The 16,327-nt window shown below is 36.9% G+C and overlaps 1 protein-coding gene and 1 long non-coding RNA gene across 2 annotated transcripts; both read left to right on the top strand.

Annotated features, from left to right (window-relative positions):
- Window positions 1-322: 322 nt before the first annotated feature.
- Window positions 323-2,613, top strand: LOC112183008. Its single transcript, XR_002929628.2, has 3 exons — window positions 323-535; window positions 1,250-1,347; window positions 2,466-2,613. It is a non-coding gene; the product is annotated as an uncharacterized LOC112183008 (long non-coding RNA).
- Window positions 2,614-4,546: 1,933 nt separating this feature from the next.
- Window positions 4,547-14,776, top strand: LOC112176956 (putative acyl-activating enzyme 19). The gene is given in 17 exon segments (XM_024315103.2): window positions 4,547-4,875; window positions 4,877-5,049; window positions 5,081-5,373; window positions 6,238-6,441; window positions 7,281-8,000; window positions 8,321-8,991; window positions 9,377-9,452; window positions 9,559-9,645; window positions 10,032-10,075; window positions 10,863-10,971; window positions 11,270-11,329; window positions 11,831-11,915; window positions 12,052-12,116; window positions 12,827-12,886; window positions 13,861-13,905; window positions 14,309-14,421; window positions 14,495-14,776. Coding segments are annotated over 17 exon segments (3,351 nt in total). The 5' UTR covers window positions 4,547-4,576; the 3' UTR covers window positions 14,742-14,776.
- Window positions 14,777-16,327: the final 1,551 nt, after the last annotated feature.

Raw genomic sequence — 16,327 nt, 5'->3', positions numbered from 1 at the left:
ATAACAATAGAAAATTACTCATGAGTGTCAGTTTGAAACTTTAATTAGCCATAAAGCCACATAGTTTTTCTTGTACACAGAAGGCCACTTGCATTATCAGATTATTCATTATCTGACGATTTTGCCCTACCACAAACCAAATGTAACTGCATCGAAATTTAACCGCATCGGGCCAAAAGATTGATTCAATCTTATCCTCTCTCTCTCTCTCTCTCTCTCTCTCTCTCTCTCTCTCTCTCTCTCTCTCTCTCTCTCTCTCTCTCTCTCTCTCTCTCTCTCACACACACACACACACACACATCGTAGCTCCGGCGTCTCCCTCCTCCGATTCTGTTAATGAGATTCCGGCACCAGTCCCTGATCTTCGGAATCACCGGCGACCGGCAGGCACATCAATCGGTGACGCTTCTCCTTCAGATTGTTCCCCGTAGGCGACCTCCTTATTTGGTTTCTCCTCCAGCTCCGGTTGTCCTCATCTTCCTCCAGAACGTCGTTAAGAATATGACGGCTCGTGGTTGCGAGCAAGAAGCTTGTGGTTGAGTAACTTCTTACGCCTTCATCTTTGATTGTTTTTGTTCATAGCATTTTTGCTTTGTTTAATCTTCGTGTTTAGCTAGTGTAGCTATGGAATTAGTTTCTCTGTGGTTTGATTCCTATTTTGTGCTTCGTTTTTGATATTCTCTTTTATTTGATTTGTGACGGTTTTCTTGTTGCTTTGAGGTTTTGGAATGCACAAGGCATTTTTATTTTACAATCAGTTTAGTTTTCTCAGACTTTTGCTACTTAATTTTGATGTTTGACTTCGATTTTTCTGAAATTAGCTATGATTCATCTAATTTCTCGAATCTGTGTATTTTTTGTTTGTTTCTGTAATGATTATCTATAAGCTTTGCGTTTTTGAACTGCATAATGCCTTTTGTTTTCAGTTTTCACAGTCACTTTAGATGCTTTAGAGGAGTTTCTGTGAAATTAGATTTTCTTTGTCTAATTTCTCGTGTGTTTTTTTTAAAGTTGCTGAAAGCCAAGGCTGAACCAAAAAAGACGCTGAAGAAGGAAAATTTTTAGAAAGTAAGCAAGAAGGATGCTAATGCTTTGAAGCGTACTGCTGTAGCCTTCTTCATCTTCATGTGAGAACAATTTTTTTGTTTACTTTTCGATTTGTATTGAGTGATCTCTGTAGTGTCAATGTGTCGTTGCTCTTATTTTAATCTTATGCAGTGTTTGCTTTTGTGGTTGTGATGAATTACAGGGAGGAGTTCCACAAACAAATTGGAGTTTCCTGATTTAAAATATGGACTGGATGTGAGTGTATAGATCTGGACAATGAGGGGACAAAGTTTAGCCTGGGTATGCTAATAGGTTAGATGAGTTTTTAATGGCTTCAATAAATTCTATCACCTGCCATAGACAAAACGTGCTTGACTATTCTCTTTTATTATTCCTTGAGTTTGGTAGTGAGCATTGAAGATTTCAAATTGTTTTCAGAATTTATAATGTTGTGTGTATTATATTCAATTGAAATAATGTATATTGTATTATCAGAGAGCACATTGATCAACCATTTTTATCCTTCTGCAAGGTTTGCTAAGAAATAAAGACAGCCTAATTGTTAGAGTTTAGTTGTGGACGTGTGTGTTTTGATGCTTATGCAATAATAAGTATGGAGATTTTGTGTGATTAATGAGGAATTTATGGGGAGGGTATTCTAGTTTAGTTAGGTCATGTGTGTGATTATAGGTGCCGAGAGGATGGGACAAGATGTTTGTAGTGGCTTTTCAATACAGTGATGGTAGCTTTCTATGCTTATGTTAGTATTTTCTCAAGCTGATGTCAGTAACTTTTATGTTTTCATTTTGATTGATTTCAAGTTAGTTGCTCTCTATGACTATTATAGTGGTTTTTCAACATAATGATAGTAGCTATCCATGCCTATGCTAATATCTTTTCAAGCTGAATGAAATTTGATTTTCTTCTTGTTGTGATTTCGTATATTTAGCATTTCGTTTGAAATTTTTGTTACACTACCAACATGTATAATAAGCTGGTTTTGTGTAATCAGTATTTATATCAGTAGTTTTTTATTACTGGTCTAGTAGCTTTGTACATGTGATATAGTAGTTTTCTGTACCTATGTTAGTATCTTTTTACTACTGTTCAAGTAGCTTTGCACGTGTTATAGTAGCTTTATATACCTATATCAGTAGTTTTTTTTTATTACTGGTCAAGTAGCTTTGTACGTATTTTATAGTAGCTTTTGGTACCTGTGTCTGTAGGTTTTTATTACTGGTCCAGTAGTTTTGTATATGTGTTCTAGTAGCTTTCTGAACCTCTTTCAGTTGCTTTTAAAATTGCTTTTTTTTATTATTCAATTGATAAAGAGTGCCGCGTTTGCGGTGCAGCAGTACATTGCAGTTTTAAGTTTTCATTTCAAATACTAATATTTTGTTATATGTTTGTTCTTGCAGAACTCTTCTCCTTTGCATTTGCAGTAGTAGATTTCGAAAATCATATGAATTTGGATATTGAAGCCTCCATTGACCAAGAGATCATTCAACCAACCAAGAAATGCTAAAATGAAGTCTCGCACTGAAGGTGGCAAAATTATGCCTATGGGTTTAGAGAGTCACCATTGAAAAATGACAGTAGCATGACAACATTGATAGTAGCTTTATACAACTATTGTAATAGATATTCACAACTATGTTAGTGGTTTTTTACAACTATGGTAGTAGCTTTTTACATAGTTATATTATTGAACCATGCATACCTTTTGTATCATTAAATATGATTTATTTTCTCGATTACAATAGCTTTTAAGTTTAGTTGTATCTTTTACATTTTCATAGCTTTGTTAGTCTATGAGAATAGCTTTCTCAGTCTCTAGGAGTAACGTTTATTATGCTTGTTAGTAGTTTTCGTTCTGCTTGGTTATTGCTTTTGGCATTGATGGGAGTAACTTTTGGTGATAGTGAGAGTAGCTTTTGTTACTAGTGAGAATAGTTTTCTGGTATTGGTGATAGTAGTGTTTGTTGTTGGTAGGGATAATAGCTTTTGGTTTTTGGGGAACGTAGCTTTTGTTGGTCACAGTAGCTTTCATTGCTGGTGACAGTAGCTTTTGTGACATCGCCGGAGGTTGCCGGAAATCTCACATAAGTACCTTTTGTTGCTAGTGACGGTAGCTTTTCATGATAGTGACAGTAGCTTTTGTAGTCGCCGGAGACCTCGCCGGAAGTCACCGGAGACCTTGTCAGGCCAAGGGTCAACAGGAGACTAGCCGGAGTTTGCCGGAAGTCGGCAGGAGACCTCGCCGGAGAGAGGAGAGAGGGGGAGAGTGATTGTTGACTTTTTACTCTAGTGGCATTTACGTAAATATGTTAGTTTTTTATATCTAAAATTTAACACAATTTTTAATCTAGTGGCCTTAAGAGGGAAAAAACTAGTTGGTGGCCCTATGGCTAAAAAAACATTCTAAAACGCACTTATATGTAATTAACCCTTATAACAATTAAGACACATTATTGCCCCCCAATAATCTCGACTCCGATTGACGATTTTGCCCACAATTCCAGTCGTTTTGCAACAATTCCGGTTGACCGTTTGCCTTCACACTGATTTGACTATGATTGCAACGACTCCGGTTGCAGCCCGGGATCGGAGATACAATCAAGTTGCGATTTCCGTGATGATCAGTCGCCGGCGACAGAGACAGAAGCAAATCGAAGACGTACCCGATTCTACTGGCGGTCGTCGATTCCTTCAGAAGGTCCAACCCGGCCGCACCGAGCTTCTCAGCGACGAGGACCTTCGGCTTGGTGTCGAGCCTGGCCGCGGAGAGCACAACGACAAGTTTCGGCGCGGCGATGGTGAGAGCCGGCGTCGTGGGCGACCTGCTGGAGGGATGGAGGGAGGGAGAGAGAGATCCGACGTCGTCTAGAGAGAGAGAGAGAGAGAGAGAGTCTAAGTGAGAAAGAAGGAGAGGACAAAAAAGTCCAAAAAATAAAAATAAAAAGAATAAAAAAAGAATTAATTGGGTATTAGGGAAATAATCCCTTAGAGTGTTTTGGATAAATGGGGTTAAAAAATTGTTAGTGGAGCAAGTGGGCAATTTGGTGCCTAAAATTGGGTAAATGATCATTTCCCCTAAAATTTATTATGTTATTTATAAATAGCTGCTGGAGTAACATTGTTAAATCAATATTTATATTTCACATCTTCAGCTAAATTTAACTAAAAAGTAATTCCTACTGTTGGAGATGCTCTTAGTTGGGATTGGATTTGAGAAGCCTCTATGCTTGTTCAACCAAAATCACATTTATCGCCAGGATCGACACGTTTCCCAACTCTCTTCATGAGTCAAATGTTCGGAAATTTTATTTTCTTGGAGTTAACTCAAGCGGTGAGGTATAGAAAAAAAGAAAATTTCCTGAAAAGTAATAAAGAATTTCACCGCAAACTTAACTGAACCAGTCATTTCAGCCGCGGAGCGCCACGAGTCCTCCTTCTTTCGCTGTAGAAACTAGAAAATATAAAAAGAGAAATACTAGTCCAAAACTGAGATCAGCTCAGTGAGAGAGAGATGAGAAGCCATGAAGGTTCTATACTCCACCACTTCTCCAAAGCAGCGTCCCAAAACCTCAACAAAATCGCAGTCATATACGCCTCCGGTGACCGCCGTCGTACCCGCACCTCCGTCACCGTCCAACCCCTCTACGACGGCGACCGCTCCTTCACGTACGCAGAGTTAATCTCCGCCGTCGATTCTCTCGCTTCGCAGCTCCGTCGCAATAACCTTAATTCAGCTTCGTCAGAGCTCAGGCCGAGAATTCTCGGCATATACATGCCGCCGTCGGTGGAAAACATAGTCTCCGTGCTCTCGCGGCGAGGCGTTTCTGCCTCTGGACCCGTCCTGGCCAAAACAGAGGCTGCTCTCCGTCGTTGCTTCGGCCAATGTCGACCTCATTATCACCTGCACGACGCCGTTTGGTTACGAATTGGACTCCAATTGGCTGGAAAAGAATTCCAATCGTAGCTTTCTGTGGTTTTCCATGGGTGGTGGAGTCTGTGACAGTGAGTGATGGAGAGCAGCGTAAGAGTGAGAAAGAGAGGCTGTTCTGTTATGTAATGTACACTTCGGGCTCGACAGGGAAGCCGAAAGGTGTCTGTGGAACTGAACAAGGTCTTTGGAATCGGTTTCGGTGGATGCAAGAATTGTATCCATTGAATGGAGAGGAGGTTTTGTTGTTCAAGACAGCAATAAGCTTTGTTGATCACTTGCAAGAATTTCTTAGTGCTATTCTTACTGGTTCTACTTTGGTCATACCTCCTTTCAATCAACTTAAACAGAATGTGTTCTCCATTCTCGATTTTCTACAGGTACATGACCCTTGCTTATTGTTTGTTTAGCTTTCTCGAAATTGGATTATATTCTTGAACTAGGATTGGAACTTTATTAAAATACTACATTTCATGAAGGTAACTGGCTAGCAATGACTCATTAATATAATTAGGGGTAATTTTTCTTGTGGTATTGACATGTGAAATTTTATTGTTTTGGGAGGGATTATGGGAAAACACATCTCTTGGATTCATAGCAGGCGCATATGGGTTGAAATTGCTTGATTAGTTTGATTAGGGAAAACAAAAGTATTCGGGAAGAAAACAGAAATAGGAAACCGTCCCTTTGAAAATTTATGGCTCGCATCCTTTTCCGCTGTGAGATTCAAGCCATATTTGCTTCTAGTTGCTCACAGACTTTTCGCTCATATTCTGGTTTTAATATTCTATACTCTGATAACAATCAAAAGAATGTGCAGTGAAGGCTATATTTACTGCAAAGTACTAATTTTGAATTGCAGAACCAAAAGTATCTCGTTTGACCCAAACATATATTATTTTGAACTTTGCTTGTAGTTCCTGTACTAGGTCTTACTGTAATAATATCCATGCTACAATCCGTAATAGCTTCCATCGTATTGAGCATGTGGAACTGATTTACTCAGACCTTTATGATAAGCATTTCATTAATGCTCATAAAACGAAGTTTTCCTTTAAAATGTTCATTACTTGTCTAAGGAAATAGCTCTTACGTTTTTGATTATGCCAAAAGCTGATTATGCAAACCTTAGACTCTATGAACAAATTTCTTATGCTGAAAACTTATCTTAGTACATGACACGTATCTTACGTTCTTTTTAGCTATTTATTTATTTATTTATTCAGTTGGGAGTTTTCTTGTAGGCTTATTCTATCAATAGACTTACTGCTGTTCCATCACTGATGAGAGTAATCCTTCCAGCTTTGCAAGGTCGAGACTACCAGCAGCTTCTAAGTTCACTGAATTTGTTAGTGCTAAGCGGTGAAGTTTTGCCTTTATCCTTGTGGGATATGCTGTCAAAGAGATTACCAAGGACCTCTATTTTGAATCTGTATGGGAGCACGGAGGTAAAAATTTAGCACTTCCCTTGGATTGAACTCTTTTCTTTTGATTAGCTTTGATCTCCAACAGAGTAGATCAAGTCATACTCTGGTTGGATGCATATGAAGTGACTTGCTTTCCTTTTTAACTCATTTTCCTTCTTTTACTGATTTATCTGCTCCATTTTTCTTGTGTTGAATTATAATGCTAATCTTGATATGCATTGGAGTAGGAAGAGTATTTGATTCTGTCCGCTAAAACATACAAATGTATGTATTTTTTTCTTTTGATACCCAGAAATTCCCCAAACCCACTTTGCAGACTGGGCTCCAAACTGGGGCCACCTGCTGGATCCTACAATATTTAGGAGACCAGAAACTTTAGCAAATAGCTAGGTAGATATTGTGAGGGGGTCCAAAGCAAAGTGTGGGCCTGGCCTGATAGTTCCCACTAACATCTTGTTGGTGCACGCCGAGAATTATGACCACGAACTAGTTTTGGAATTTATGTGCTTTTATTTATAGGTCAGACTTAATAACCATCGAAATTTAGGATCATTTTGTTTGTGAATATCATCTCTTATATCCCTGGATGTTCTGGCTCTAATCTGTATAAAAATGCATTCAAATTTTATAAAGGCTTTGATATATACTATATATTTTTGAATTATGTAAAGCCTTCAGACCAAAAAAAGAAAAAAAATATGTAAAGCCTGTGTTAGCATGACTGAGAAAGATGCTATTATTCATTTCATTATCAATATCAGTTAGAGTGGTTTTACTTGTGAAATCTCAACTACTTCTCTGGCATTCCAATGTTAATGGTAAATATGTCAGTTGCTGACACGAAAATTGTTATATTCAAGGTGTCAGGTGATTGTACATATTTTGACTGCAAGAGGTTGCCAATGATTTTGGAGACAGAGACGCTAACAAGTGTTCCAATTGGTATACCTATAGCTGGTTGTGATGTTGTGCTTGTTAATGATGATGATGTACTCAATGAAGGAGAAATTTTTGTTGCTGGTCCCTGCAATGCTTCTGGATACTATTCTGATTCTACTTTTGCTCCTTTGAACACTGTAAAATTACCTCCAGATTCTGTTTGTTCCAGTTCTGTAAATGGACACGAAAGTCAATCATATTTTCAAACTGGTGATTTCGCCAAACAACTTCATAGCGGTGACTTGGTTTTCTTGGGAAGGAAGAACCGCACTATTAAGCTCAATGGGCAGCGTATTGCTTTAGAAGAAATTGTACATTCATTGGTGGAACATCCAGATGTAACTGATGCTGCTGTTGTTTTTCGTAATGGTCAAGGGGAACTTATGCAACTTGTAGCATTTATAATGTTAAAGGAGGGAAGACCTGATGAAATATTCAGATCTTCCATCAAAAGTTGGATGGTTGACAAACTTCCACTGGCAATGATTCCTGGCCACTTTGTTATAATGGAATCATTTCCTGTGTCTACTAGTGGAAAAGTTGACTATGCTTTGTTAGCAGATTCAGTATTTGTGGCAAAACATATCCAAGATGAGCTTGGTCATATTGGGAGAAGCAATCTACTGCAAGTAATTAAAAAGGTTTTCCCTTTAGTCCTCCTAGTATAATAAACCTTTTATTCATTCCTGTTGATGTCATATAGAGGATGTTGTAGGCATTTTGGCCTGTGCATTTTGCTCCAAATTTCTGGATCATAATTGTTTCCAGTAGTATTTAAAAGCAACAACATATCAAATTGTGATAGGAAAGTGGACATTTCCTAATTCTCTCTCTCTCTCAATTCTAAAAATTCCTGTGTTATGTGTATCATTATAGCATGACGATTAAGCTGTTATTTTAAGATAATGATAATATTTTGTTTTCTCAACTAAGATTATTTCCTTTCGCAATTTTCTCTCAGGCCTTTAGTCGTGTTTTAATGATGACTGAAGAGGTTTCCGATGATGATGATTTCTTTATGATTGGTGGAGATTCTATTGCTGCTGCACATCTTGCTAACAATATAGGAGTTGATATGAGATTGATATATAGCTTTCCAACTCCATCTAAGCTTTCTATGGCTCTTCTAGAGAGAAAAGAACCATTCAGTATGAAAGTTGAAGTGGATTCTGAATCCGAGATGAATCAGGAAAGGGGAAAGAACATGTTTCATGTCCTCTATGACACTCCTAGTGCTGTTAATCTTGAACAGTTGAAAACTCTGCCTAGAAGGAATGAAAATAAAGCAGTTATGTCTAAACGCTTGAAAGCCGATTCAAGTATAAATGTTGCTTCAGGGAGTACTAGTCCAGCAGATGGGTATCCATGGAGTTCTATGCAAAAATGCATGACATGTTCTTTCAGCAGGTGCAACAAAGTTGTGTATGAGGGCAGTTCCAGGGTGAATGATGTTTGTCAAGCGGCTAGTTCTGTGGTTGTCCCAAAAAGTCTAAAAGTGCATTTGGAAGAATTGTGGAAAGTTGACATGGGATCCTGCGTTGACGCATCACCACTTATTGTTTGTAAAGGCCAGGATATCTACTTATTTATTGGATCACACTCACAAAAGTTTGTGTGTGTTAATGCCAGAAGGTAAGAACTCTCTTGTAGTAGTCACATTTTGGGCTACAATCCTTTGCAATTTCACAGGATTTTATTGCTTTACCGCATGATAGATGTCATATGGAATTTTTGAGTGGTCATTCTCATCCTTATGGTGCGCATCTCTGTTGGAGCTTCTGACATTCTGGATTCTTGATATTCCCTATGAGTGACAGTAGTTGTATCCCCTTTATGCAAGACTGGACATTTGGCCCTTAATATACTAACATATTGATTCTTTCCAGCACTTATAGCAATTTAGGTGTTCATGTAGAAATATAATTTCATTTTGACCAAGAATGTTTCTGCAAATCTTCACCATTCCGCATGAGATATTTATTTATTTAGAAGTGTACTATTATATAATTTTCTCCAGTGGTTCCATCCAATGGGAGTTACAACTTGAAGGACGTGTAGAATGTTCAGCAGCAATTCTTGGTGACTTTTCTCAGGTTGTCCTCGGCATAACACTGTCTGCTGTGCATTGAACTTCATATGTTATTTGCAAATTAGCACCATAGGGCATTTCAATCTTTCTTATTTAGGTTACTGCTTCAGGTTGTAGTTGGATGCTACAAAGGGAAGATATATTTCCTGGATTCTTTGAATGGTAACATATGCTGGACTTTCCAAACATCTGGTGAGGTATGCTTGCTCTAAAGCTTTTTTTTTTGGTTATTATATATCTTCTTTTTTGCTTTACCTTTTCATTTGCATGAACATTGATTTCATTTATTTTTCCACTGCACACATATATGCTACTTTATTTATTTATTTATATTTTGATCATTTGCATTGTGCTTTACATTATATGTAGAATCATTCTGTTGCCTGATATTTTTCATGTTTTGCCAACTGTGGATCTGGACTAGATATGCTTACAGCATTCAATGAATAAATTGTCCAGAGTGATTTGGCAAGAGGAATATATATGTGCTCACGCACTCATACACACTGTTTGAGAAAGCCTTATATCATTTATTATTATTATTTTTATTTGCTCTTATGGTTGATGCATTTATATCATGAAGGTAAAGTCACAGCCGATTATAGACAGTCAAAGACAATTGATCTGGTAATGTTTTGAACCTGCCTCTTGCATTTTTCTTCAAATGAGAAAAGCATTGTTTCACTTGTAGTGCTAATTGTTCAGAGGATAGTTTATTTCCTGCTTTTCTTCGTATTTCTTCCATAAATTCTATGTATTTTGGACTAGAAGTAACTATATCTGTAAACAACCAGTGCGATATAAAAGAATGGAAATCAGGAACTAGTCATCTGACACTAAGAATGTGATTCCCCTTCAACTTATGTAGCATAAATATTTGTTTGCTTTGGTTTTAATGTTCTTCAAATTAATTAAAAAAAGTGCTCACATGCCCAAGTTAATTGTTCATCCCCAGCATTTATGGTCCTGTATTTTCCAGTAGAAAGCTTTTCTATAGCATCTAAACCATGCCACAGGTGTAAAGGGAAGTTGGCATAAAAAAATAAAGGGAAATAGTTTTAGGTACTGCCAGCTTGCCTGTTGGTACTGATACATCTGTTGTGATTGGTTTTTATATTTCAGTAATTGAGTTTATGACATCAATCATAAAAGTAGAATCCCTTACGAGTTATGTTACTAGAATAAAGTTAGTAATTCTTAGGTAATGAACTTGTATATTAGGACGGAGGATGAAATGCTATTTGTGATGCAATCAAAAGAAGAAGAGCTTGTTGGTGTAATCTTTGTATTCTTAAGTGTTTCAACAATTTTCAACAATGAGCAATTTCTCTCAATTGTTCCATTTACATACTGTGATTTTCTCTTTTGTTGGAAAAGGAAACAAATAGACTGATTTGTGACAAATTTTCTGCAGGTGTGGGTCATATGACCGTAACTTGTATGTGCTAGATTATAAAAATCATTGCTGTGTTTATCAGCTTCCATGTGGTGGGAGTATCTGTGGGTCTCCTGCAATAGATGAGGTGAGTTGTCAAAACATTTTTTTGATACAGTAAGTTGAATGTATTCTGTTTTCTTTCTGTTGAGTTAGGGTCTGGTTGTGGTCGACTCCTTGTCCATCGTTGGTTTTATCAAAAGCCTGTGTTTCTCTCATTGTGGTCTACTCTTTTCCACTATAAGTTTTTGTTTCAATAAATTTCTTTCTTTCTTCAAAAAAGTATATTGAGATGCTTTATTGGTCTACTGCTTTCCACTCCATATAAGTGCTTCTCTCAGTAAACTTTAGAGATCACTCACATGTTATATCTTTACTAATTGCAGATGAATAATATACTTTATGTGGCTTCTACTGGTGGCCAAATGACAGCCATTTCAGTAACGGTATAACAAACTGCAAGTGCTATTATGTAGTATGTTTATATATTTTTCAAAGGTGAAGCTCTTCTTTGTAAGAGGATTTAAAAATCAGCTCAATCACAGGGAAACTTTAAGGAAGAAATTGTATTTGCATACCTATAAATCCAGTAATGCAGTTACTATTAGCCCTGAATAACCGTGACATCTTATTCAATAGTCCTGTCACAAGTAAAACTACCTGCATCAATAGTAATTGGTGCCACTACCTTAACCCAATTTCATTCCCAGCTCTAGAATTTTTTTGCTCATGTAAGATACTTGGTTGCTAATTCCACGCTATTAAGTCACAATTTATTTTTATTTGTTCTTGGAGTTCTCCCATTCTGACTCAATTGAACCATTACTGATTCTCATATTCCCCTTACACCTTTTAGCTTGTATATTTCATGCACTGTCTTTGTCCGTGAACTTATTATGTCCCATGTTTTGTTTCTGAAAAGAAAAGTAATTTTTCAACAAATGCAGGCATTCCCATTTTCTATTATGTGGGTGCATGAATTAGAAGTGCCAGTATTTGGGTCTCTTGCCATCAATTCTCTGAATGGAAATAGTATGTAAGGTTCAATTGACTGTTTGGCTATGTGTTCATCCTTTGTGATATGTGAAAGTTTATTATGACAATACTTGCATGAAGATTGCGTATTGTTATTATTTTTCTTAATATTCTTCTGGTTTTTCTTATACAGTTATATGTTGCTTGGTGGATGGGCATGTTCTTGCATTTAATACAAGTGGATCTATTATTTGGAGGGTACATTTTTATATTGCTTTTGTTTAATATTTATTATCTTACGTTTCAAACATATATTTGCTTTTGCCATCTAAATGCATCCTTATTCTGGAGCTTAGTTGAGAATAAAAAGACTGTTTCCTCTAAGGTTGTTAAGATAAATGAAAATAACGGAACAGAAGATTCCGCCTCTCCTCTTTCTCTTTCCTACCAGGACTGATAACCTTCTAAGTAATCAGCAGAACCAAGTTATCAGTTTAGCAATTTATTGTCTTATTTAGCTGTTTTCTTTAGAATCATGTGGCCTTGATATAAAATTAACTTATTATGAGCAATATTTTTTGCCTGTATTTTCAAACCCATACTTTTCAAGTATGGATTATAACCATATTTAGCACACTTACAAAGTTCCCGTCTTCGTATAAATGGCTGAAGTTTCAGATGTATTTTCAAAATGAATCAAGAGTTATACAATCAGATCGCTGATAAGATTACTACTCAATTGTGTATATTTCAAACACCTTAGGATTGAGTAAGTACAATATTGAGTTTTCTGCTCACTGAAAAGTGTGTTTATGCACATTCTCAATCCAATACGCCCTGTTGAAGTTCTCTTACAGAAAAGATCAATGATAAGGATGTAGTTCTTTCCTATATGCGCTTTAATCCTCTAAGATTACTGTTGTGCTCCATTAACAATTCCTGAATCCTTTTTCTAACTGATGAAACAGTATAGAACTGCTGGGCCTGTATTTGCTGGAGCCTGCATATCTTCTGCTCTTCCCTTTCAGGTATATTCACTCGACTTTGGTTACATGCATGTTCCCTTTCACAGATACATGCATACATACATATATATGATAGAATGCGGAGCTTTTCCCATTTTGGAATATAAAGCTTTGCTTAAAACATATAATGTCTTAGCCAATCCACCATAATCAATTGATTTTCTATTGGATGCCTATATTTCTTATCAATGGTATAAGAGGAGATTAACCCACGCGATATGTTAGGCTGGCTGGCTACATATGTTCCGCATTTAAGCTATCCTTATATTTGGCTCAAGTCGCATCACACTTGAGGCAGTGTCTGAGAGTCTCCGATTCTGTAGGTGTCCCCGGGGGACCAGCATGATGAGCTGTCTGTATGGACTGCTTAAAAAAATTTAAGCCTTGTGTAGAGCTTATAAGGCCTTGGGCCTGCCATCCATTGCCAACTGGTTTTGCATTGGATGCCTAGACTTTTAACACTATATATATAATTTTATATTGATACTTGATAGTATGGGGTTAACGATTTTTTATTATTTTTTTTTTACCTTTCAAGTTGGAATATAGTGGTAGTATTCTTAATTGATAAAAAAAGTTGTCATTACCTGAGTCTGCTAACTTTCAAATTTCTGGTCCATAACTTTTGTGGGAAGCTATTCTTACGTATCAGTATTTCAGAGGCACATGATTTTCAAACGTCAAGAAGTTGGTAATTCCAGGAATTTGTGAGTTTGACTGGAATTAGTATGAGAGCATGGCTCAAACCAAATTACAACACTAATAATTTGTTGCCAATGTTTCTAATGAAAAAGAAAAGAGAAAATAAATTGAGATAAGAAAACCTTAGAAGCTGAGGTTCTGTTCAAATTGCTTGATAATCATAACGTTGGACTTGTCCTGAAACTGTAAGTATGTCACCCCCTAATTTTGGACATTCTATTCTGCAACCCCTTTCACATTGTATAAACTTATCTTGTTTTGTTTATGATTCACAGCTACTTGTCTGTTCCAGAGATGGAAACATCTATTCACTCGAACTCGTAAGTTCCGGGACCTCTTCTTAATTTGTAATCTGTAATGTTTATATTTGTATAAATTTTCTTCATGACAAATCATGTTTATTTTCTTTGTTTGTTTGCCAATAGAACAATAGGATCAAAAGGTAATGTGTTCATTTCTGTTATCTTTTAATAGCATCCACTTTTCTGGATTTGCAAGACTTAATGGTGATCTCTCTTCCAATAAAACTTGAGCAACCATTGTCTATAAATGTTTAGGCATGGGTTCAATTTTATATTATATTCAGACATTTTGCAAAATGACACTGATTGCTTGATCATTGAATTGCAATTGTGTTCCCTAAAATATTGTAAACGATGGTGTTTCGTTTATTCATATTCAGTGTATTACATAGCACATTGACCATTGCTATGTTCACTCCAGGAATCAGGAGGTTTACTCTGGGAATACAATGTTAAGGATCCAATTACTTCATCTGCCTATGTCGATGAGCACCTGAGCTTGGTGTCTGATCAGTCTAACTTTCCCGACCGCAGGTAAAGAAGTACAGAGCTAACAAAAACTGAATTTCTATATGATCACTTACATATTAATCCAAAACTTTTCCAGGGTGGTTTGTGTATGTTCCAGCTCCGGAAGCATGGTTCTGATTCAGGTTAATTTGGATGCCACCGAAGGTGCAAGTCCAATGAATTTCAATGTTGAGGAATTTGCAAGGTTGGAACTCCCAGGAGATGTATTCTCTTCCCCTGTAATGATTGGTGGCAGAATTTTCATTGGTTGTAGGGATGATTATGTGCACTGCATTGCTGTTAAGCCCCAGGTCTCAACAGGAACAATGAGTTGTTCTGTATAGATGATTTTTGTTATAAATTATATTGCTTCTTGTTATCAATGTTTTAACAGTTGCATGAGCGTCCTTAATCGTTCTCGCACCCAAGGTGACAACTGGGTTGCATTTGCTGATTTATGAAAATGCAAAAGCTTGTTTTTGGTCAATAGGAATCTTTATTTTTATTTTTTTAAAACGTTTAGGTGCAATTTGTTATCATATGAAATTATGACTCCTACAATTTATCTGACAGGGCGAGAGCTAGAAAAGCTTTCGGGTAGGAATATCCTTAAACGTGAGCTCCCCCCCTCCACTGCCTCCAGCAAGATTACACTGCAGTATATAAAATGCAGTAAACTCCAGCCCTACTACACACTAAATAATATGAAGATCAAATTAACCAGTTCTTGTATGGCGGAGCGGGCAAACACTTTTACACTTCGAACTAATACTACAGCCATATATAGGCAGCCGGCAGTAGCCACGCCAATATATAATCCATCTATCTATAAATTATATAATATAGCGGAAAGGTTGAATGTGGCTCGACTGCTCAAGTCAGTGAGGCTTCTCCAAGTCCTCAATGTTGGTAGGGCGGTACAAGGCCTTCTCCTCCAGCACTAATGTCTCGTTACCATTTACAGCTCCAGACTCTCCAGCTGGGGTGGAATATGCGCAGTCTCAGGTCGAAATACCCCATTTCGAGGGTTTGGAGTCTAGTACTTCTCAGGTTGAGTAAGGATCACAGTGGACAAAGCTGGGGCAAATTTGTTCATCAGGGTTCTTATCGTACACTGAAGTGTGAGCAGCCCTCCTGGATATACATAATGCATGCTGATTGCTGAGTCAAGATCATTATTAACATAACCACATATCCTAACATGTAACTGTACTTATACTTTGGTAGAGAAACTGAAATACCAACTCCAGTATTCGGTATTGTTGTCGCAAGGTTTTGCCGATAAAAATAACATTCATTAGGTTTGCTATTCTGACTAGTTGGTATCACACCCTACATCTCATTACTCAATCATTTACTTAACTTTCTTTTATCACAGATTAAAATCAAATCACTAAGCGAATACAAGATGGATTAAGAATCAGACCAAAATGAGATGTCAATGAAAACGGCTAACATTTCTATATGAGTGCTGTTCCTTACCAATTAAAAAAAAAAAGAAAAAAAAAAGATACGGGATACATGTAAAGCATTCAGGAAGACACAAACATAACTTGAAACAAAGAAGCCTAGCCTACCGTGTATGAGAAATACAAAGAGTATGTCATACCTTCCCATCAACCATGTGGATAAGTTAAGTCTTACCTTCCACTAAATGGAAAAAAATAAAAATAAAATAATAATAATAATAATAATAAATAATTAAAGATGAGTAGATGGTGCTATCCTCCCTAATCCTTCTCATCTTTTGAAAGGATAGTTATGTGATTATGTCCCACTATCTTTGTACTCGTTACTTGCTTACCTGCCAAGTTGGGCATCAGTTTTATGACTTTATCTAAATTGAGATTCCCTACTTCCTAAGCCAGGGTGAGAAGTTGAGAACTATTTAAGCTGGGTTGTGCTACATGACAACAATGTGGCTTAAGCT

This window comes from Rosa chinensis, chromosome 1, assembly GCF_002994745.2.
Source record: "Rosa chinensis cultivar Old Blush chromosome 1, RchiOBHm-V2, whole genome shotgun sequence".
In the NCBI taxonomy this organism is placed as follows: domain Eukaryota; kingdom Viridiplantae; phylum Streptophyta; class Magnoliopsida; order Rosales; family Rosaceae; genus Rosa; species Rosa chinensis.
Note: the sequence above shows the minus strand (reverse complement) of the source record. Positions and strands in the feature narration are given on the sequence as shown.